The sequence below is a fragment of the Osmerus eperlanus genome, chromosome 12 (assembly GCF_963692335.1).
Source record: "Osmerus eperlanus chromosome 12, fOsmEpe2.1, whole genome shotgun sequence".
Classification (NCBI taxonomy): domain Eukaryota; kingdom Metazoa; phylum Chordata; class Actinopteri; order Osmeriformes; family Osmeridae; genus Osmerus; species Osmerus eperlanus.
This window is the reverse complement of record NC_085029.1, coordinates 15460282-15483146: the sequence shown is the minus strand read 5'-3', so window position 1 is coordinate 15483146 and position 22865 is coordinate 15460282. Positions and strand designations below refer to the sequence as shown.

The 22865-nt window shown below is 45.3% G+C and overlaps 1 protein-coding gene across 7 annotated transcripts; it reads left to right on the top strand.

Moving 5' to 3' along the window:
• The first annotated feature begins 774 nt into the window (after nt 1–774).
• Nucleotides 775–22426, top strand: LOC134031270 (liprin-alpha-3-like). 7 transcript variants are annotated; one of them, XM_062474837.1, is made up of 32 exons: nt 775–987; nt 4059–4958; nt 6702–6803; nt 7791–7955; nt 8066–8140; nt 8257–8316; nt 8541–8669; nt 9392–9484; nt 9894–9946; nt 10421–10514; nt 10886–11020; nt 11401–11484; nt 11599–11730; nt 11847–11909; nt 12946–13049; nt 13512–13698; nt 13953–14146; nt 14788–15034; nt 15398–15537; nt 15805–15923; nt 16310–16406; nt 16934–17015; nt 17147–17347; nt 17945–18007; nt 18588–18614; nt 18996–19171; nt 19441–19538; nt 19704–19879; nt 20204–20272; nt 20731–20893; nt 21112–21180; nt 21346–22426. In XM_062474837.1, exons 2-31 carry the CDS (start codon nt 4629–4631, stop codon nt 21162–21164), a joined length of 3711 nt encoding a protein of 1236 aa, XP_062330821.1. In that variant the 5' UTR covers nt 775–987; nt 4059–4628; the 3' UTR covers nt 21165–21180; nt 21346–22426. The 7 variants fall into 7 exon arrangements, with proteins under 7 accessions (XP_062330821.1, XP_062330819.1, XP_062330825.1 ...); XM_062474835.1 differs by having other exon boundaries at nt 15775–15923; XM_062474840.1 differs by having other exon boundaries at nt 776–987; nt 12946–13025; nt 13554–13698; nt 15775–15923.
• Nucleotides 22427–22865: the final 439 nt, after the last annotated feature.

Genomic DNA, 22865 nt, shown 5'->3' with positions numbered 1-22865 from the left:
TAGGTTTACTTTTATTTACCCATTATTACCTGTGTTAATTAGCTAAATTATATTGCATGTCTGTCCTAACGCTTCTCTGAAGGAATAATCAGTGAGATACAAAATAAAACGTCAAAAAGTCAAGACGTTTATGACCACAGAATTCACTTGGTTGCTAGGCATACCTGGTAAAAAAGATGTTATTTCTCATGACTAGATTATGTTTTGGTCAGACATACAATGCAGATAATATTTCACAAAAAAGAACAACACAAAAATAATTGTTCTTCCAAATCTACCAAAACAGACTGATAACTAGACTTAAAAAGGTTGGAGCACAGGCTCTTATATCGTAAATTAACTGGGTTAACATCAATAGGTTTGTGCCAGAATTTACAGTTTTATCCAATGTGTTACCACCCAAGAAACCCAAGGATGAAATATTAATTGTTACATACCACATGCAAATACATGATATGACATGAGCATATTGGAGACACTAATTAAACAGACACAATCATGTTTATGGTTGTAAATAAAAATATTACTTGATGGGGTTACATATGTTGGTGGTTATAGTAAAACCTATGTCCATAAGTGTGCACCTGTATTTATCTCATTTACTGTATAATTAATCAGGTCTTTGATTGGCTTGTGTGTGTGTGTGTGTGTGTGTGTGCGTGTGTGGTTGTTTAAGTGTGCGTTTGTGTGTGTATGGTTGTGTGTGTGTGCGTAAATCACAGAGAGATGCGGAGAATGCTGAGAGAATGTTTCTTTAAGACCCATTACCTTCCAATCCGGCTGAGGGGGGGGGGGTTATGGTGAGGTGGTGTAGCGTCGCTCCCCGCTCCCTTATGCCGTTTACATGTGGAAAGGAAAGAGACAGGGGGGAAACATATATCCGGGTTTTTATAAAGCACTGGGGCACCGAAGCGAAATACGCGGAGATGGACCCAAGAAATATCTAACGGTAGATTAGGACAATATGGGCTCCGCGCGATGACTATGGTAAGGATGGGACTTCCACCGCCCCTTGCAACCCAATTTTTACGGCATGAAACGAGGAAACATTCATGTCTTAATGGTACCGTGCAAATGCGTGCGTAAATGTTGTTAGTTAGTGCATAACCGTGTATTTGTAACGTATGTAGTGTTATCAAGGATAGAGGTGATACAGTGGTTTGCAGGGATGTAATGAAATAACATAAAGGATGCAACGCTCGGTATGTCAATGTATTGACAGGTGCGTTAGCAACACATACCACGATTTATTTAGGGCGCGCGCGCTGGTTCCCGTTTGCATACAGTTAGGTGAGGTGATACCTAGAGAGAGAGAGAGACAGAGAGAGATAGAGATAGATGGGGGGGGGGGGGGGGTTCTGAAACATTAACATGTACATACGCACAGCCTAGATTATTGAGACCGCACGGCTATCGCCTGTTAAGATTTTCTTTTTTTTCTTTTTTCTCATCCTAATCAACTGTCATGTGTCTCGTTCTGCATATCGCGTCTTCTGGGCCATTGAGTTTAACACATTCCTCATTTGCAGTTCTATTTCACATACTGGTAGGCTGATGCAGGCCCACATATAGAAAACGTGTGCATTATTGGATCATAGCTTTCTAATGTGCGTTTCTCCATAGCCTAACAGATTATTGGCTAAGCCATGATATGAGTTAACGTTCGAATTAACTTCCCTCTCAGATGCTTTCTTGAACGTGTCAGTGATTTTTTTTTGAAAAGATGGAGAGACCACCGCAACACATCAGCGCGCGGTATATTTGCACTGTTAATAAGAATGTAGCGGAGGGCTGAATGGCTGAAGTGTGGGTATGTGTGTGTGTGTGTGTATGTGTGTTTTATCGAGTGTTTTTTTTCCTCCATGGATTCAGGCCTGGAGGTAGCTTATCTTTTCATTTGAATAGTAGCCTAGATCTTATGGACATACTAATGATGCGTGTTTCGTTTCCTGCATTCTGTCTACCCAGCTGCAGACAATCAGATATTGATTCTAATGACGCTTTCGGTGCTTTGAGACATGGTTTTGTGGTGTGCAAAGACAATATTTAATGTTAGCTTCAAACCTCATTCACTCATTAATTCATTCAGTCATTACACATATTATAGCCTAATTACACATATTATAGCCTACCTAATGGCATATTGCTGTTTTGTTGGTAACGTATTAGAGAAATTAACGCTGAACCCGCTCGAACCCCAATTTCTTTCATACTCGACAGTAGAGAGCCCGCAGCCACACTCCCCGCCCCAATGTCTGGTGAACGGCTATGTTTGCAGCTTCGCCTCTCTCTCTGTTTCTTCCTTTCTCTCGGCGGTTTTGTTTCTGAATTAATACATTGTCGACGCTATTTTCGTTTTTTGCACATTGAGGACCCTGTCCTAATTGTTGTTGTCAACCAGGAGCTAGGCTAGCTTGCTGTATGGGCAGGTAATAACTATGACAGCAATAAGAGGGCTAACGGATGTGGGTTCAGATCACGAGGATGATAGTTGTGGTAGTTACAGACAATAATCATCTTAATAGTATTTTCCAGTGTCTAGTATATCACTGTTGTCAAAATGCTGTTGTAGGCTAGGCTAATCAATGCAATGCCTTATCAAATAGGCTATACCGCTTAAATGCAGCCTGAAAGATAAGCATGAAAAGAGCCTCGTTTTGTATGCTCTTTTTATGTAACGTAATAACGTATAGGGTTAATGTATAGGTTTTTCATTCAGCCCTCCACTGACGTAGGCCTACAAATAGAGGGTCTTTATTGGTTTAACCCCTCATGTCGCTCCAGGTTTGTCTGTCGGACTAGACATAGTCATCTCCACCTGACAGGACTAGTCAGATGATAACGGTCAGTATTTCATTGTACAGCCAGGCACAAGCACATCAAGTCCATTGCTAAGGATTCTGGTTTGATTCCTGCAAGGGCCATGTGTTGTAATAACTCACTGCACTGTAGGCTTGCATGTACAATATCAGCTTTGGAGAGAGGCAGTTGCAACGTTGGGTATAGGGTTAGGATTTGCCACTATTTTGTGTTTAAAGAGAGGGACTGGGTCCTATCTGAAGGATGGGATTTGGTCCGGACCCTAGTCCGTATAGTTAGGGTTGGGCCTGGGTTCCACAGTAAAAGGATGTCATATTTTTGCTATGCTGAGCAGCTTCTGTGTATCCATGGTGTAGTTTTGCATTCACATTGACAGGCTGGGTTTTCATCAGTGTGTTTGCTGCCGGCACTGATGTGTGACAGAGGACCAGTCTGGCGTTTTACTACCTCAAAGGTGCGGCTAAATGGGATGATTCTAGTTAAAACTGACTGATGTCGCGGTGCCTACCTCATCCCTGCATGTGCAATGTATGTGCTTTGTGTTTCTCATTTCACTATCTGCTCCTGTTACCACTTCCCAATCCTCGCCTTTCCACAAAATGGCATATAACTAACAAGTGTGGGGATTGAACCCAGATGCCTGTGTTTAGGGTTTGTACTGGACAGGTGCTACAGAAGAGGATGGGGTAGATTGGCAACACATTTGTCCTGGATGGAGACAGTGGAAAGGTTGTGTTCTTGGTTAATAGATGCAGGACAATTGGGTGACCTTTTGGACCCTTCAGCTAAAGAGAAAATGCTCTACTCCATTTCAATACCTTGATAATACCAGACAATAATAAGTAATATAAAATCTATAGTAAAGGTATAATGGACATCAAGACATCTGACCAGTTTGATATATTTGAAACCTTATTACAGTTATAAGAGATTTGTACAAAAGACATTCACACACGACTATGGTTGTAAATGTGTCACAGTGTTGTTTGGTATCATTACTATGTGACAGTGCTACCGTTTTGCCCAACGATTTACATGCTATTCCTTTCTTCTGTGTGAGATAGTGCTATGTCAGTCACGTGGGTCCTGCTCCTTCTCTTCAACACTGACGGTATTCCCCTGTCCTGGGCTTTTGTTTCCTAGCGTTTGCTAGCGCTGGCTTGCTCCTCCCTCTCTCCAACTGTATGTACAGTAGTGTCTACTGGAGTGGATCTAACATCGCTTCGTCTCTCTTTCAGTCAGCGCTCCCGGTGCTGTGACGACCCGACCAGTGGACCCAGATAGGAGGCCTGCCTCCTCTCCCTTCCCTCGGGCCCCTCCCCTTCCTCACCCTCAACCAATCCCAGACAACCACAGGCCAGTTGGCCCCAGATAAATAGTTGCATCTTCCTCTTTGGACAGAAAAGCGCATATTTACTTCCTGTTAGTCATCCAGGTTGATGCACAGTAAGAAAGTGCAGGAAGACATAGTGCACTATTAGTTTTTAGTGGGCTGTTTGTTGGTTTTAAGAAGACAAGTTAGATCATATGAAATAAGGAACAATAAGGAATGCTGTATTTAAAAGCAAAAAATACAAAGATTTATATTTGATACATCGTCATTTCTGTCAGAAATGAGACAGGCGTACACAAAGCACCAGAGGTGAGAGACATATTATCAAAAGGTAGTTATACACACACACAAACACCAACACACCTGAACTGAAGAAAAACTCAGGACACACAGACAAACCTATTACACACACACACACACACACATCCTGATATTCAGCTTTCTCTTGGACTCTCGTTACACACACTCCGATCTCATGATGATGTGCGAGGTGATGCCCACCATTTCGGAGGACGGGCGTGGTGGCACGGGTGGGGGCCCATCCTCTCCGGCCGGGGTCGGAGGGCCCGGGGGTGCCATGGGAGGAGGGGGCTACGGCGGCAGGGAGCCCAGGAGCGGAGGGGACGAGGGGGGCAGCACGGGGAACCTGGAGTCCCTGATGGTGAACATGCTGACGGAGAGGGAGCGTCTGCTGGAGAGCCTGAGGGAGACCCAGGACTGCCTGGGCACGGCTCAGCTTCGGCTCCGCGAGCTAGGCCACGAGAAGGACTCCCTCTCGAGACAGCTCTCCATCGCCCTGCCACAGGTATGACCCCCAGACGGCCCCCAGTGTGTGTGAGAGTGTGTGTGTGTGAGAGTGTGAGTGTGTTTATGTGTGCTTATGCAGTATGTATGCATGCATATAGAGAGAGACTGAGAGAAATAAAGAGAGAGACAGCGAGAGTGACTAAGCTAAGGGTCAGGAAAAGTACAGTACTGACACATTTATAGCAACCTTTACAGCACAGTGACTAGTATAGATGGGACGTCAACACTGCGTCTACAGAATCCTGTATCTGCATTCATATTGTGCTTACAGATGAGATGGGAGGAATTGTGCTTGTGTATCCTTTAGTTTTTCGGCTTCACAGCTCAGCATTTTCTTTGTGCTTTTTGTCCAACTCCTAGTAGGAAGGGAATAAATTAGTTGTTTCAGTTAGCTGTAGTGTTTCTATAACGACCTAAATGCTTGAGAGTGACATAGTATACTGTGTCTCTTTTAAATTGTGCAACGTAACTGTTAATGAACGTAATTCACCCTTACATAGAGTCATGTCATGCATGTATTTGTTTACTGAACCGCAGTGGAATATTACAGTCTAATTATGGAATTGGTACTTATACCAACCTGTCACACATATCCATGTTAAAGCCCATATGGTTGCATGCTACAGTAGAGTGCGGAGGAAGCCTTTCACGATTGCAGTCGACTGAACGCCGCCCGATGGCCATGGCGATCGTGTGGGAGATGAAATTAAAAAAACTTCATGATAAGAAAACATGAGACGCCAACTGAGCTGACCCCTATCCAAACAAGAAACAATCCCAGAAGGCTCGGAGCCAGTGTACCCACTGTGTCACCATCTGGATATCCCTCCACCGTCCTCCTGCCTCCTCTCTCCCTCTCCCATCTCTGCTCCCACCTCTCTCTGTCGAGCATCATTTGTTTAGGATACCTGCTTATGGTGTCTGGCCTGAACGGTGTCAGATGTGGTAGTTGTAGTCTTTTTAAGCCCGAGAAGGTGCCACACATGGCCCTACAAAAACCCTATGATGTTTTCTCTGTAGGAGGCATGGGAAACGACTGAACGTGCACTGTCTGGGTTCTGTAGCAGTGGGGTGTTTACCGTATTAAACCTGGAGGGGATTTTCAAAAAGCCCTGAAGAGCAGTTTGGAGGTTGGGGGGTGTACTCCCTAAAGGGTTGTAAATGACATATTGGTGCTGCTTTTCTTGCCTCTCTTGTGCATTCCAGTGCAGTATCATTGTGTAACAGAGTGATGTAATCCATGCCTGCCAGTTCACAGAGGAGGCTGAGCTTGAGAATGACTGAGTAGACTGTGTGGGTCCACAGCCTGGTTGACGACGCATGTTTACGTTCCCCTAGTCTCCCATACACATTTACAGCATCGCGAGGGGACATTTGCTGTGTGTGCCAGTCTGTGTTTTGTCTGCGAGTTGCCTTTTCTGTGTGTTTTTTTGTACAAGTGAGGTGTGTTCTCTGTATCTGAGACAGAGCAGTGTTTTTTGTATAAGTGAGGTGTGTTCTCTGTATCTGAGACAGAGCAGTGTTTTTTGTATAAGTGAGGTGTCTTCTCTGTATCTGAGCGAGTGTGTGTTTGGTCACGCTTCTGAGCGGGACTGTGTGCTGGGATGAGACGAGGTCCCCGGCCCAGACAGAGCCTGCCTCGGTTCTCCGAGCACGCGGCCAAGTCCCTTTGAAGACACGTTGGGGCACATCAGAACAGGTTGTTCATAATGCTGCTGAACACGTCTGCTGTGTTCTACAGGAGTTTGCCGTGCTGACTAAGGAGCTGAATGTTTGCCGGGAGCAGCTCCTAGAGAGGGAGGAGGAGATCGCTGAGCTTAAGGCGGAGAGGAACAACACGCGTGTAAGACGTCGATCGGCCATGTTTTTTTTTTTTTTCTTTCTCACGATGACGTGGGAAAACTTCCTGTTCCCTCCATATTTCTCCTTTCCTCACTTTGTCTAAAACATTCTTCTCTTCCTGACCCTACTTTACTCCTCCACTATATCCCCTACCCCTTTGCATCTTATCTGCATGCCTCTCTATTCATCTCATTCTTTCTCTGCTCCTTCCCCCTATTTCTTCTGCCTATGAATCGCCCTGCATCTGCCCTCCCCCCTTTCCTCTTTTCTCTCTTCCACCTGCAATTCATCACTTTCTGTTTCATCCTCTATTTCCCCTACTTCCATTCTTCCAATCTCCTTTTTCTTCATTTCTCATCCTCACTTCACCTCTCTATTTCCGTCTCTCTTTCAACCTTACACTCTCTCTCCGTCTCGCTCCCTCTCTCCTTCTGTCTCTCTTTCAACCTTTCTGTCTCTCTTTCAACCTTTCTGTCTCTCTTTCAACCTTTCTGTCTCTCTTTCAACCTTTCTGTCTCTCTTTCAACCTTTCTGTCTCTCTTTCAACCTTTCTGTCTCTCTTTCAACCTTTCTGTCTCTCTTTCAACCTTTCTGTCTCTCTTTCAACCTTTCTGTCTCTCTTTCAACCTTTCTGTCTCTCTTTCAACCTTTCTGTCTCTCTTTCAACCTTTCTGTCTCTCTTTCAACCTTTCTGTCTCTCTTTCAACCTTTCTGTCTCTCTTTCAACCTTTCTGTCTCTCTTTCAACCTTTCTGTCTCTCTTTCAACCTTTCTGTCTCTCTTTCAACCTTTCTGTCTCTCTTTCAACCTTTCTGTCTCTCTTTCAACCTTTCTGTCTCTCTTTCAACCTTTCTGTCTCTCTTTCAACCTTTCTGTCTCTCTTTCAACCTTTCTGTCTCTCTTTCAACCTTTCTGTCTCTCTTTCAACCTTTCTGTCTCTCTTTCAACCTTTCTGTCTCTCTTTCAACCTTTCTGTCTCTCTTCCACAGTTGTTGCTGGAGCACCTGGAGTGCCTAGTGTCTCGACACGAGCGTAGCCTGAGGATGACGGTGGTGAAGCGACAGACCCAGTCTCCTGCAGGGGTGTCCAGCGAGGTGGAGGTCCTCAAGGCCCTCAAGTCTCTGTTTGAGCACCACAAGGCTCTGGACGAGAAGGTGGGCAACTGGCTGGCGGCAGCCATTTTGGCTCTTTCACAACTGTGCTCTAACCGGTGTAGCGAACGAGCTAACGTCCAGAGAGGGTAACGCTTGCTCTGTGTCTTCAGGTCCGGGAAAGGCTTCGCGTGGCCTTGGAGAGGGTGTCCATGTTAGAGGATCAGCTGGCATCGTCTTCACAAGAGGTACAAGCCAAACAGTCACCCACCACCATCGCTGTCCACAGTAGACATGCCTCTGCTTCATGTATCTAGCCGAGGACCAGGCTTCATTCAGTTGTTTCCATGTGTGTTTCTCACAGGTAATCTCTTTAAGAGACCAAATTAAAAGACGACAGCAAGGGTTGGACAGCGGGAAAGATGTAAGGGAGGGTTTTATGCATGCCGGTTCCAGTGTTGTGTGTGTTAGAGTCCCAAAGTCACTAGCGTACTTATATGGGTATCATGGTGTCTAAACGTGCTCTATAAAGGACATTTCATTGTGTTTTATGTTCACACCCACCTGTCTTCTCATTCTGGTTTTGACTTATGTTTCTTTCTCCATTGCTCCCATTTCTTCTACCCTTCATCCCCCTCATCACATTAGCGTCTACCCAATGGCCCCTCCTCCGGCCTGGATGAGGGAGAGATCGACAGGCAGAGAGAAGGAGAGATCGAGCGACAGAGAGCAGAGCTCTCTCAGCTGAAAGAGAGACTGGCCCTCATGTGTCGACAGGTGAGTGAGAGATAGAGAGAGGGAGACAGAGAGAGAAAGAGAGAGAGCAAGTGAGAGAGAGACAGAGGGAGACAGAGAGAGAAAGAGAGAGAGCAAGTGAGAGAGAGAGAGAGAGAGAGAGAGAGAGAGAGAGAGAGAGAGAGAGGGAGGGAGGGAGGGAGGGAAAGAGAGAGAGAGAGAGAGAGAGAGAGAGAGCAAGTGAGTGAGAGAGAGACATAGAGAGAGAGAGAGAGAGAGAGAGAGAGTAGATTTAGATGAATAACTGAATCGAGAGCTGGGGGGAAACGGAGAAGAGGAGAGACAGAACACAGTCATGAGACACTCAGAGTCAGACAGAAAAAGGCAGAAATGGAGAAGTTCCCAAAGTAACACAGGTCAGCTGCCCCAGTTTCACACATAATCCACCATACAAGAAGCAACCAGCGTTCCGTGTGACAAGCCCGCACCCTATGGACGAGAACAGTACTTCTATGGGCAGGGGCTGAGAGACTGGTGGAACTCATTTCCCCTCGTCCCTCTTGTGGACAGTTAGAGTATTGCAGCTGCTGAGTCAAACGCAGGCCTCCATAAACAGTAGCACAAGGATGTTTAATGTAAAGTCAATTACCCCATTTTAATTTGAACACAACAAACTATCACACCAGTTGCCAAAATGTGGTCCGAACCTAAACGGTCATCATTCTAAACCGTTGTGTTGCGATGTCGTCTGTGTTTCACGTCAGGTGGGGGAAATAGAGGAACAGCTTGCAGCCGCTAGGAGGGAGGTGACGAAGTCGGAGGAAGCCAATCAGAAGCTCCAGAGGGACGTGAAGGAGGTCTGTTGTGCCAGTCTGTTCCTGGGCAAGGCCTTCCAATGGGCTCATCTTGACCCCCCCTGCTACACAAACTCTACTATACACACACAGGGTTAGGATCTTTGTGGTTAGAGTTACAGCTAGCCCCAAATGTCATCCTAAAACGGAAAGAGGGTGAGGTTTGGTAGCACGGTTAGGATTAGGATCACAGATAACCCTGTTTTTAGGGTTAGGGTTTTACATAATAGGCATGCCTAGCCTTCGACCCAAAATAAACATGTGTCCTGTGTAATTTTGAGTAAAAAAAAAAAAAAAATTCAAAAAATGATGACATACTGTATATGTACAATATATATAATTGTTTTACTATAATGAGCAAAGGATCAAGGCCTCACCATCATTCACCACAAAATGTCTTCTGTGATTGAAGGCCTTGTGTCAACGAGAGGACATGGAGGAGAGGATCACCACACTAGAACGCAGGTAAATATTTGGGTGCTCATCAGGCTCGACTGTGGTCTTAACACATGCTAGGAGGATTTCTCACATGCCACTACCCCGCCAACTCTCATGCTAAACCCCTGTATGTGGCTACGCTTGTTATATGCAAAGGTGCCACACAGGTGTGAAAACACTTCCTGTTTCCCAGGTTTCCTTTCTGTATTGCCCTAGTCTGAGGGCCTGACAGTTTTTGTACTAGGGGTTGGATGTAATTTAATGACTAATAGAGAGTATCTTCTGATGCTCTTAGTCTTCGATTAAGACTAATCTATGTCTGGAAGACTGTCCCTACCTAGGCCTAGATTAAGCAATCATTTCAATTAGTGTGTACATTAGGATTTAGAAATGTGTTGTTAGTTTAGTGCTATCTCTAAAAGCCAGCAGAGGCAATATATTGTATTGGGTTTAATATGTGTCCCCGAAATGACCAAAACGTTTTGTCCATGTTGGAAACAGGTACCTCAGTGCTCAGAGAGAAGCCACGTCTTTGCACGATATCAAAGACAAGCTGGAGAATGAGCTCGCTAGCAAGGAGTCACTACACAGACAGGTGAGTCGTTGGCCCATGAACATAATGATTATCTCCCATGTTACATGACTTTGATTGATTACAAAAACAAAAAAGATGTTCATCCAAAACCAGATTAACCTGCAAATCCAAACTTCTGTGAGACACAGTCTCAGTAGCCTTATATTAGCTTTGTTTGCGGTATTAGCACTAAGAGCATTACTAGTGTTTGTAGCATTAGTAATTTTATCAGCATTTGAAGTATTAGCACTATTAGCAGGGTTACCAATGATGGCAGCAACTGACAGCTGTGTTAGTGCCATCGGCATTGTTACCAGGAGACACAAGAGCTCTCAGACAAGGGTTCTTCTTTTAAAATACATATGTGTGCGTGTGTGTGTATGTGTGTGCAGAGCGAAGAGAAGAACCGTCAGCTCCAGGAGCGCCTGGACGATGCTAAACAGAAGCTGCAGCAGACCCTGCAGAGGGCAGAGACCCTGCCGGAGGTGGAGGCCCAGCTGGCACAGAGAGTGGCTGCACTCAACAAGGTAAACTGCCACTGAGGTCACCGTGGCGACCTGGGACACCACTATGGAGATCACACATCTCAACTGAGTCGTCCAGCTCAGTAACTAACAGACTCCCCCCCCCCCCCTCCGTCCATCTCTGTCTAATCATCTTTTCTCTCTCTCTCTCTCTCTCTCTCTCTCTCTCTCTCTCTCTCTCTCTCTCTCTCTCTCTCTCTCTCTCTCTCTCTCTCTCTCTCTCTCTCTCTCTTTGACTCTCTCACCTACTCTCACTCTTTCTTCTCTGTTTCCTTTGAACTTATTCATCTCTCTTTTCCCTCCTGTCTCTCTCCCCTTTCTCTCTTCTCCGTCTCCCTACCCTACTCCCCTTTTCTTCATCTCTCTCCCCCCTGCTTATGTAGGCTGAGGAACGCCATGGAAACTTTGAGGAGCGTTTGAGGCAAATGGAGGCACAACTGGAGGAGAAAAACCAGGAGCTACAGAGAGTAATGGAGCCATCTTCAGCGCCTGCCATTTTAGACAATATAAAACCAATCTTCTCTATGTTTTGTCAATTTACTCGTAAACCTTTACCCTGATTCTTCCTTTCTTCTTTATAGGCAAGACAGAGAGAGAAAATGAATGACGAACACAACAAACGCCTTTCAGACACGGTGGATAAGCTGCTGTCTGAGTCAAATGAGAGGCTGCAGCTCCACCTGAAAGAGAGAATGGCTGCTCTGGAGGAGAAGGTAGGAAAGATGAAGCTGACTGCCATATAAGACAGGTAGTGATGCAAACAGTAATTAGTTAGTACTTATGAAGTGATTGCATTGTGTGAACAGCTCGTTGTTTCATCGCCCTCTAGAACTCCCTGTCAGAGGAGTTATCTAACATGAAGAAAATTCAAGATGATCTTCTTGCGAACAAGGTAAAGAAACACCTGTCGTATGTTCAATGTTCAATGTATTTATTTGTTATTGTCATAGAAAACAACAAAATTCTGTTTAGAGCATTCAAAACACTGCATAGTTTGACATAAAAAGTGCAATATCCCTCCAATAAACTTCCCATAAATAACCCCTGTGTAAACCTTAGCATAATCAATACACGTAACAGTAACAATAGCAATATTCAGTATTAGCAGCATCGTGATCGTATGGCCTTCTTATGCCAGCATCGTGGTGTACACACTCTACGGTTTCGCTTTGGATAAACACTAAATTAATAAAATGTCTACTCTACTACTTATAAGCAAATACATCTTTGTTTTTCATATTTGTAGATAAACACAAGGATTTGAGATTGGCTCCTTGTTCATAGTAATATTAGAGCACGTCCCACTGAAACTTATTGTGTGTCACAAGCAAGACCAAAACATGCTCCTATGCACTGAAGTGTCACTGATGTAAAAGCACTGATCCATGTCTGAAAGTTGGGAAGGCCAAATATAATACATCAGCAGACAAAACAAAACACACAAAACGCAATAGTGGATTTCAGTTATTCACTTATTATCATGATCTCATGCTTGATTTAGAAATAAAGTGTGGGGGAAATAACTCAGCATGTCTGATGTAATCATGTGGAGGCTGCTTTGCTTGAATATAACATCCAGACATGTCCTCCCCTGTGTCCGCCCCTGTGTCCTCCCCTGTGTCCACCCCTGTGTCCGCCCCTGTGTCCACCCCTGTGTCCACCCCTGTGTCCTCCCCTGTGTCCGCCCCTGTGTCCGCCCCTGTGTCCGCCCCTGTGTCCGCCCCTGTGTTCGCCCCTGTGTTCGCCCCTGTGTTCGCCCCTGTGTCCGCCCCTGTGTTCGCCCCTGTGTTCGCCCCTGTGTTCGCCCCTGTGTTCGCCCCTGTGTTCGCCCCTGTGTCCTCCCCTGTGTTCGCCCCTGTGTTCGCCCCTGTGTTCGCCCCTGTGTCCTCCCCTGTGTTCGCCCCTGTGTCCGCCCCTGTGCCCCCCAGGACCAACTCATAGCAGAGCTGGAGAGGATTCAGCTGGAGCTGGACCAGCTGAGGGGCCGGCCAGGCTCCTGCTACTCCAGGTTAGCCAACATGGAGCTGCAAGGGTATTTATATACATATATTCTATACAACTATCCAAATAAATACACATTTGTGTTATTCCCAAGGGGAAAGTAATGCTGTGTGCCCCTGCCCGAGGATGCTAACTGTGCCCTCTCTGTTTTCACGCCAACATAGTACTTTATCTCTCTGTTTATTTGTTTATGTAGTCGTTTGAGAGTAAAGTAACTATTGACATCAAAGCAACAGTTGTTGCCCTTATGGCCACAGTGATAAATGTTCTTAGATTATGTAAATGTTTTTATTGTTATGCATGTATTTTTGTGCTTTGTTTTCCGAAAGAGAAAAGATTACGAGTGACGCGTCATAACTGAATCGTTCCGTATTTTTCTTAATCTCACACCAATGATTCAGGAAATAGGGGGGAGGGTGGCATTTCCATTGTCTGTAAGCAGGACAAATGTGATTTGACAAAGCGCTTCCGTTTTGAATCTCACAAACTGTAGGGCGGGCAGCGTCAGCTCACTGCCATCCACCCTTTTTCGAAGATCTCTTCCAGGGAGTGCCTCGGAGCTGCGCTACCCCCAGGGAGGGGGCTCGCTCCCGGCCGGATATGGCAACTCCTCCGGCGGGGTGGTGGTCCGCCGGGCCCACCGCGGACGATGGGCTCCCCCCAGGGATGACAGCAACAAGGTGAGCGTGTGACCTCATCAGCCGGCACCTATCAGCCTCCTGCAGCTGTTGCCGGCGGTTTTGAAAAGAGGTCTTAACATCTTGTAATAACCTTGTATTAACAAGGACAGAAACACTTTCCAAAGAGCTTTCTTCGTTGTTGTTGTTTCTCAGAGAAGTAGATGTCTTTCTGTCTTCAACTCTCTCCCTTTTCTTTTTCTCTCTCTTCGTTACATGGTACCCCCCTCCCCTCTTCCCCCCTCCTTTTGCCGCAGTACGGGGAGTGGGACAGTGGCACCATGATGGGTCCTGGGTTTGAGGGAGGCGTGGAGGGGGGCTGCTCAGACGAGGAGGAAGACCGGGAGACCTTGTTTGGCTCGGAGCTGCTGTCGCCCAGCGGTCAGACGGACGTCCAGACCCTGGCCATCATGCTGCAGGAGCAGCTGGAAGCCATCAACAAGGAGATCAAGTATGTGGCCAGGTCTTCTCCTCAGGGTGACGAAGCGGATATGAGATGGAACAGGACCAACTTGTTGCCTAGATATTCCACTGAATTCACTGTTCAGAATCATTTGAGGGGAGGTGTATTACTCAGATATCATGTATATAGAGTCATTATCGTTCATCATGTTTGCAATGGATGATTCAGTTCCTTTCTGTCTGTATTTTAATTATCTAACCTGACTTCCTCTCTTTTCCTTTCCTGTCTCTTCCCCTATTCCCTCTCCTCTCCTCTCCTCCGTCTCCTCCCCTCTGATCTTCTCTCCTCTCCTCCCTCTCCTCCCCTCTTCTCTCCTCTTCTCCTTCTCTTCTCTCCTCTCCTCTCCTGCCTCTTCCCTCCTCCCTCTCATCTCCTCTTCTCTCCTTCTCTCCTCTTCTCTCCTCTCCTTATCTTCTCTCCTCCCTCTCCTCTTCTCTCCTCTCTCCTCTTCTCTTCTCTCCTCTCCTCTCCTCTCCTCCCTCTTCTCTTCTCTTCTCTCCTCTCCTTTCTTCTCTTCTCTTCTCTTCTCTTCTCTCCTCCCTCTCCTCTCCTCTCCTTATCTTCTCTCCTCCCTCTCCTCTCCTCCCTCTCCTCCCCTCTGCTCTCCTCCCTCTCCTCTCCTCTCCCAGGCTGATACAGGAGGAGAAGGAGAGCACAGAGCTGAGGGCGGAGGAGATTGAGAGCCGGGTCAGCAGCGTGGCCCTGGACGCCCCACCTCTTCCACCGTCGTCGCTGGGCGGGGGGCGAGACAGCTTGGGGAGGGGCTACATGACCCCCTCCATCACCTCCTCCACCCTGGCCTCCCCCTCACCCCCCAGCTCTGGACACTCCACCCCCAGACTGCCGCATTCCCCTGCTCGAGAAACAGACAGACAGGTACCTCCACACAGCTGAATGCTTCTCCTGTAGTGCTTGTCTGTGTGTGGATAGTATACTGTATGTGGGTTAAGGATGGGATGGCATAGGGAGTCAGGTGGCTTAGCGGTTAGGGAATCTGCCTTGGTGGAATGTCCCTGTACTTACTGTAAGTCGCTCTGGATAAATGCTAAAATGACACAAAAAAAAAGTGAGTGTTTGGTTTGTGTTGGTGTCTGGAGGAGCTGTGTGCCACTGTCACCGAAGTGCGTCAAATCCTAAGAAGTCCTTCACAATTGATTGTTTTTGTGATTAGAGACAAAGCAACAAAGCAAGAAAAAGAGGTTTCTGCTGCGCTAAACTGGATATTTATTGGTGTTACAGAATAGCAAAGAGGGAGATGACTGCAGGGCATTGGCTCTGATTGATTCCACCCCTCCCCCAGTCCCTCGCGCTCTGCGATTGGACAGAATGACTCACACACACCCAGGAGCAGGGCTGGATGATCACCGCGAATTCCGCAGGTACACTTTAATTATTAAAACAATGACCAAACGTCCTTCGAAATGGGTCTGACTTCATTAAAATACACAAAAATAGTTCAGGTATGAAAAACATTTATGTCATTATTTTGTTAGAAGTTATTATAAAGTCGAGATAATGATTTCAGGCCGTGAGTAATCAGTAGACCAAACCGTGTCCCTTGATGCGCTGTAGTGATGTTTGGCTATCTCTGTTTGGTTGTTGATTGTTCATACTAGTCTTTCTGCTGATGGTGTCACCACCAGTAGTCAGGATTCTCTCCACAAAGCCAGCAAGAAAAAGAGTATCAAGTCCTCCATTGGTCGGCTGTTTGGGAAGAAGGAGAAGGGCAGGATGGGAGGGCCTGGCCGGGAGTCTGCCTCTCTGGGTAAATCAAATCAAAATGTATTCATATAGCCCTTTTTACAAGCAATGTCACTGAGGGCTTCACATACACCCATAGAACTGCCCCTCAACCAACCTAAACCCTCAAGGAAGACAAGGAAAAACTCCCCAAAAAACTCAGTAGAGGAGAGGAAAATGGAAACCAAGAGTCCATTAGCTCAGCCGGCAACCGTTTGTCAGTTGTACTTAACCACTCATTGTGGTATAATATTCCTGTATGTATTTTGAAGTGTATGGTTGTATTTGAACGATCTTTGAGCGATTGGGAAGGATGTCCAAAAGACGTCATACTCACACACGTCATGTGGAGCGGTACTGTAGGATGTCAGAGACCAGGTATCATTCTTGACCTTTGACCTCCGCCCTCAGCCTCTACGCCATCTGATGACCTGGGCTCTGCTGACCCCCTGGGCCTGACCAAGATGGGGACAGGAACCGTGGAGAAGGATCGACGCAGCAAGAAAAAGTCAGAACTCTTTTTCAAAACCCTTCAGCTTTGCTCTGTCTCCTGGCAACCAGAGAATAGACTAGAATAGACATATTAAGAACAAACGAGACTGAGCCTTATGTCATATGAAGCGTAATGTCATTTAAACTGAGCCTTATGTCATATGAAGCGTAATGTCATCTAAACTGAGCCTTATGTCATACGGAGCGTAATGTCATCTAAACTGAGCCTTATGTCATACGGAGCGTAATGTCATCTAAACTGAGCCTTATGTCATACGGAGCGTAATGTCATCTAAACTGAGCCTTATGTCATATGAAGCGTAATGTCATCTAAACTGAGCCTTATGTCATATGAAGCGTAATGTCATTTAAACTGAGCCTTATGTCATATGAAGCGTAATGTCATCTAAACTGAGCCTTATGTCATACGGAGCGTAATGTCATGTAAAGGTCATTGTACATTGGGCAGTGTGAGGTGGAATACAGCAGTTGAGTTCTGTTCTAGGGACATGATATTAAGTGTTGTTTCTGTCTCTGTCCCAGGCATGACCTACTTGAAGAAGCTTGTCGCCAGGGTCTCCCCTTCGCTTCCTGGGATGGGCCCACCGTGGTCACCTGGCTGGAGGTAGCTCTACTCTCCCATCTCCTCCAATCCTTTCCTCTCCTCCGCTGAACTGGAACCGTACAAATGGGTTTGTGTTCTGAAATGCAAGCGTGTGCGTGTCCCCCCAACACGTGTCCCCTCTCTCCTCCCAGCTGTGGGTGGGGATGCCCGCCTGGTACGTGGCGGCCTGCCGCGCCAACGTGAAGAGCGGCGCCATCATGGCCAACCTGTCGGACACGGAGATCCAGAGAGAGATCGGCATCAGCAACCCCTTGCACCGCCTCAAGCTGCGCCTGGCCATCCAGGAGATGGTGTCCCTCACCAGCCCCTCCGCCCCCGCCAGCACCCGCTCTGTGAGTGGAGCTCTGGTGGACACGCTCGCTCAAGCACGCGCGCACATGCAGACATGATAATAAACCTGGACCGGTTTCAGGCTTAACTAGGAGCACACCTAGCACTCTCGTCAGAGGGTGTGTTCGTGGGAGAAGTCACTCTGCCAGACAGACAGAAAGACAGACCCAGACAGACCCAGACAGACCCAGACAGACCCAGACAGACCCAGACAGACACAGACAGACACAGACAGACCCAGACAGACCCAGACAGACCCAGGCAGACCCAGGCAGACACAGACAGACCCAGACAGACAGACACAGACAGACACAGACAGAAACAGACAGACACAGACAGACACAGACAGACTGATCTTTCTCCTACTGCACACATATAGTACACATTAGTGAACTCAGTCCTTTCTGGGCTCATATCCACAACAGAGAAGAGAGAGAGTGCCCAGAATATCCCTCCCATTTCCACCCAAAACTTCAAACCGAGGGAACAAATACAAACACACTTAACCACAATTTTATACTTGCATGTGTACTATGAAATGTAAAAATTCAAATAGTAAGGTTCTGTATATATTTCATTTTCTCCCATACCAATGACAGTCCACCAGTAACATCTGGATGACTCACGCAGAGATGGAGTCCTTGACTGCCGCAACTAAACCAGTAAGTCACAAACATGGCCTGTTGTTGTTTCTCAAAAATACGTTTGAACATCTCATGTTTAGATGACCAGCTTTCACCAAACTTGTATCCCTCAGTAAATGTGAATTCATCAGAGGCAATCATACTGAGATTCCACAGAGATACTAGTTTACAGTAAAATCAATCCAACTGGATTTTAGATTATCATAAAGAGCAGAATTCCCTGAGGAGACAGTGTTCCATTATAGATTGCAGGTCGAGCAACTTGCTTGAAATGAACCAGTCGGTCTGGACTCAAATGAAATGACGTTGATTCACTCTCCTCTTTTTTCTTTGTTCCTGATTAGGCATATATGGCTGCATCTCTCCCCAACTGTTCCCTACAAATCTATTTAAACGTAGCATTTCTCCAACTAATTCTCATTCACTAACAAACTATTCCTGCTTCTCTCCTTCCTTCTCTCCTTCCCTCTATTCTTTTTTGCGTTCCCTCTGAACCTCTTCTGACTCCTATTTATCCTAAAAAACGTGTCCCCTCTCCTTCCATTCCTCCATCTCTCTTCCTTTCTCTCTTATTCCTCTTTTCCCCTTCACCCAAAAGGAACAGAAAGAATTTAGCTGGGACCAGGTAAGATGTTTTTTAGTTCCTAGTACATTTACATTTAGTCATTTTGCAGACGCTCTTATCCAAAGCGACTTACAGTAAGTACATTTCTTTGGAAAGCAACTAAAGAAAAACTATTGAATAAACTTTTGCCATAAAAGGAAAAACATTCTACTGTCCAAGCAGTTGCAAAGATGATTTGTCTGTCTTTTAGTTTATTCTTAGTTTCAAGTGGAGGCAGAATGTCTGCCAGAGGACAGGATTCGCTCATAGCTGTAGAATGTTTTTTATTTCAATTTTTTTATGCCTCTTCACATTTGTTTTCCCATCAATCCCCCCCCCCCCCACACACACACACACACACTACTCTCTACCTGCATCCCTCTCTTTGATCTTTCCGTCCAGATCCTGGCCTACGGGGACATGAACCATGAGTGGGTGGGTAACGAGTGGCTGCCCAGCCTGGGCTTGCCACAGTACCGATCCTACTTCATGGAGTCCCTGGTGGACGCCCGCATGCTGGACCACCTCACCAAGAAGGAGCTAAGAGGACAGCTCAAAATGGTGGACAGCTTCCACAGGTATCTGGGACGATACAGTCTTCAGAATCATAGTCATATGGAATGTGTTGAAACGGAAATATGTGCTTAAACAGCGTGGGGGTATTTTGTGTGTTTCTAGTGTATTTTGATGCGATTTACTGGATTTTTATTTCATATTAGTACAGTATTTTGTTTGGATGTACTTGTGAGTGCGTATGTGTGTGTGAGTGTATCTATGTCAGTGTGTGTGTGTGGGGGGGGGGCTTTGCCGGTCGTATCTTTGACAAGTTGCTCTGCCTGTCTCTCAGGGTCAGTCTGCATTATGGCATCATGTGCTTGAAGCGCTTGAACTACGACAGGAAGGAGCTGGAGAGGAGGAGGGAGGAGAGCCAGCATCAGAACCAGGGTGGGGCCCTGACAGATCTTTAGGATTCAATCAATTGTTATTATTATTTGTATTTTCTTTAAGGGCTTCGGTTTGTGTATAGTAGTGTGCACAAACACACACAAACACACACACTGATTTTAAATATGTCTGTTGACCTCAGTGCCTGTGTCCTCCCCCCCCCAGATGTAATGGTGTGGTCCAATGAGCGGGTGATGTGTTGGGTGCAGACCATTGGTCTGAAGGAGTTTGCAGACAACCTGACAGAGAGTGGGGTTCATGGAGCTCTTCTGGCCCTGGACGACACCTTTGACTACACCGACCTAGCTCTGCTGCTCCAGATACCCAATCCAAACACACAGGTACTCCTCTTCCTGCTTTCACCATCCAATCCGATGAGACGTTAACTCAATTACCTGTCGAGTCTGAAGAAACGGACATATAACATGATTTTACTGTGACTTCATCGCTACACTGTCCCGCAAATCACTTGTGGATTAGGACACCTACAGCAGTTTTCAGATCAAGATCATTTAAATCACGCACCATTTTCAATAATCTTAATTATAATCTTGAAGCATTTGTTATCTTTCTCTCTCTCTCTCTTCTCTCTCTCTCTCTCTCTCTCTCTCTCTCTCTCTCTCTCTCTCTCTCTCTCTCTCTTTCTCTCTCTCTCTCTCTCTCAGGCACGGCAGCTCCTTGAGAAGGAATACAATGCGCTCATCTCCATGGGAACAGAAAGGAGGCCAGATGAAGTAGGTTTAGTGTTGGTTGAGATTATTTAGGTTATTAAAATTTCTGATATCTCATATCAGCAGAGAACTTAGATTGATTAAAGGTAGACTATTAGAAAACTTCTTATACTGTTAAACTGTAGTTGTCTAGTTGGTACAGAATGCAACACAACTGTATGAGAACCTGACATTTTTAAGATTTTCGGTTAGGGAATCAGGCTATTAATCAGAAGGTTGGCGGTTCGATTCCCTGACCGTGAAAAACGACATTGTGTTCATGGGAAAGGCACTTCACCCTACTTGCCTCTGGGGGTATGTCCCTGTACTTACTGTAAGTTGCTCTGGATAACAGCGTCTGCAAAATGACTAAATGAAATGAAATGACTCTTCCCTTGCTTCTGGAACCTGCAGTGGATCTCTTTAAGATTTGAATGCTCTGTCTGTGTTTAATCTTCCATGTGTTCACATTCCTCCGACAGGACGGCACCAAGACCTTCACGAGATCCCCCTCCTGGAGAAAGATGTTCAGAGAGAAGGACCTCCGCGGAGTCACCTCGGATTCTTCGGAAACACTACCCGCCAACTTCCGTGCCTCGGCCATCTCCACCCCCTCCGTCACCCTGCGGAAGGTCCAGAGCGAGGGTGAGGACCCTCGTCCTGTCTCTCCTTTCATCCACACCCAGTTTCTCCTGGTTATACCCGTTGGACCACAGACAGTTTATTCCAACATATTCAAATTCCTTTGTTGTTCAGCGTCTGTTAGGGGTTGTTTTCATCCACATGGTTTCACAGTTCCTCCATTGGTAGCTTGGTGTCATTCCTGCCGTTTGAATGGTTGGTGTATCTCCTCTCTGTTTTAGTCAACACTGGTGCTCGGGGTGAAGCCGCATCTGTCAGAACATATTCCTGCTAAAAGATAAGCACACCAGGTGAGTAAGAGGCCCTTCTAAGCGTGTATGTTTACAGTGAAGTCCCACACTGTTTACAGGGACACATTCAGCACAATGTTTACAGACGGAAAAAAAGGGCAAAAATACTTACAGAGGTGAATTATACTGTTGCTATACTCAGTTGTGTCACATTCTCTTTTACAGTCCCCCTCCACCCCTAAAAAAGGATCGATCCTGTTTTTTATTTAAGAAAAAAAGAAGATGAATAAAATATGGATGATAGAACAGGCCTCAGATTGGAACCCTTGAAGACACAAGGACCGTGAGAGATTACTTTCTGAAAATATTATGATAATAATAAGAGTGAGTAAATGGCTGTCACTCTCTCTTTCTCTCTCTCTGTCTCTGTGTTGGTCCACAGTTGTGGCATGAAGCTGTTTGATGATGTAGAAAGTGACTCCATTTCCCATTGTGAGTTAATCTTCAGTTGTGAGTGTGAGATGGCAATATTGACACAATCACTTGATTTTTTAATTTCTCATTGAAAGTAAGAGAAATGTCCATTAAGAGCAAGATAATGCTATCTCCCTGGGATAGTAAATGATTATTTGACTTGAGCAGTGGAGAGAGAGATGTCTTTCATCAAATGGAAGTAGCAAAGCAGGTGTTGGGAAGCTGAGAACTGAGGTGTGGTAGATAGCAGAGGAGGGTGAGGATGGGAGTGGAGTACAGGGAGGCACTATGTAAGCCATAACAGACAATGAGATGCACAATTCCAGTAACACAGATGGACAATTAGTGAAGTGCATTATGACAAAACCATGTTGTAAAAAAACAAAAAAAAACGGAGAATTAACGTTTGTGTTAATATGCATGCCAAAACAAACCATTTTAGAGTGAGAGTAATATCAATCATCTAATGATGTGAAAGCTTGGGTAAGGAGTTTGTAAAATGTGTGTATTTTATTTTTATCATTTTTTATGATAACTGCTTATGTATGTATGTTGTGTGTGTGTGTGTGTATGTGTGTGTGTATGTATGTATTGAACTGTTTGTTCATTTCATACTTAGTTAAGACTGACTGTAATTTTGTTTTAGGTTGAAAAGTAAATACGTTTCAAATGATGGACATTTACAATATGCTACTTGTATGTGTACATTTTGAAAACAAATTGTGTTATGATTTAAATTAATATGAATAATGAAGAGTAGTGATGATAATTGAATATAATATGATACTAATAATAATGATTGTAAAAGCTGTAATTAAAAAAATATCTGTAAAATGCGACTCAGGAATACCAGTGATCATTATTTTTTCTTGTGTTTCCTTTCCCATAGTAACAGAAATGTCAACAATAATATTTCATTTATTTTACCAAGAAGAAATATTTTTAACCAAATTGTAAGCCTAACTACTTCTCATACTTTTAATACAGATGTTTCACACATTTTTCAGATGGTTCCTTAAGGCCTTCAAGGGTTTTGGCAGAAAATCTAGAACAACATCCATAAAGTATCTTCCACGTCCCATCAAATATAAAAGGTCCTTTGCTGGAACAAATGAAAGTCCTTTGCTGGAACTGAAGTTTATTTGCCAGAACTGAAGTTCACGAATACATTGCTTCTGATTTGTCAGATACCAATCGTTAAACCATGCTTGTTCATTATCCAACATTATCCAACATTTTGGATTTCTGTAATTTCCCATCACCTACTTAGA

Excerpts from the sequence above, each read along its gene's own strand:
- LOC134031270 (XM_062474835.1), top strand. The coding sequence starts at position 4,629 with ATGATGATGTGCGAGGTGATGCCCACCATTTCGGAGGACGGGCGTGGT. Across the intron at positions 8,141-8,256 it reads TGGCATCGTCTTCACAAGAG|GTAATCTCTTTAAGAGACCA; the intron begins GTACAAGCCAAA and ends TGTTTCTCACAG. Across the intron at positions 15,035-15,397 it reads CTCGAGAAACAGACAGACAG|AATAGCAAAGAGGGAGATGA; the intron begins GTACCTCCACAC and ends TTGGTGTTACAG.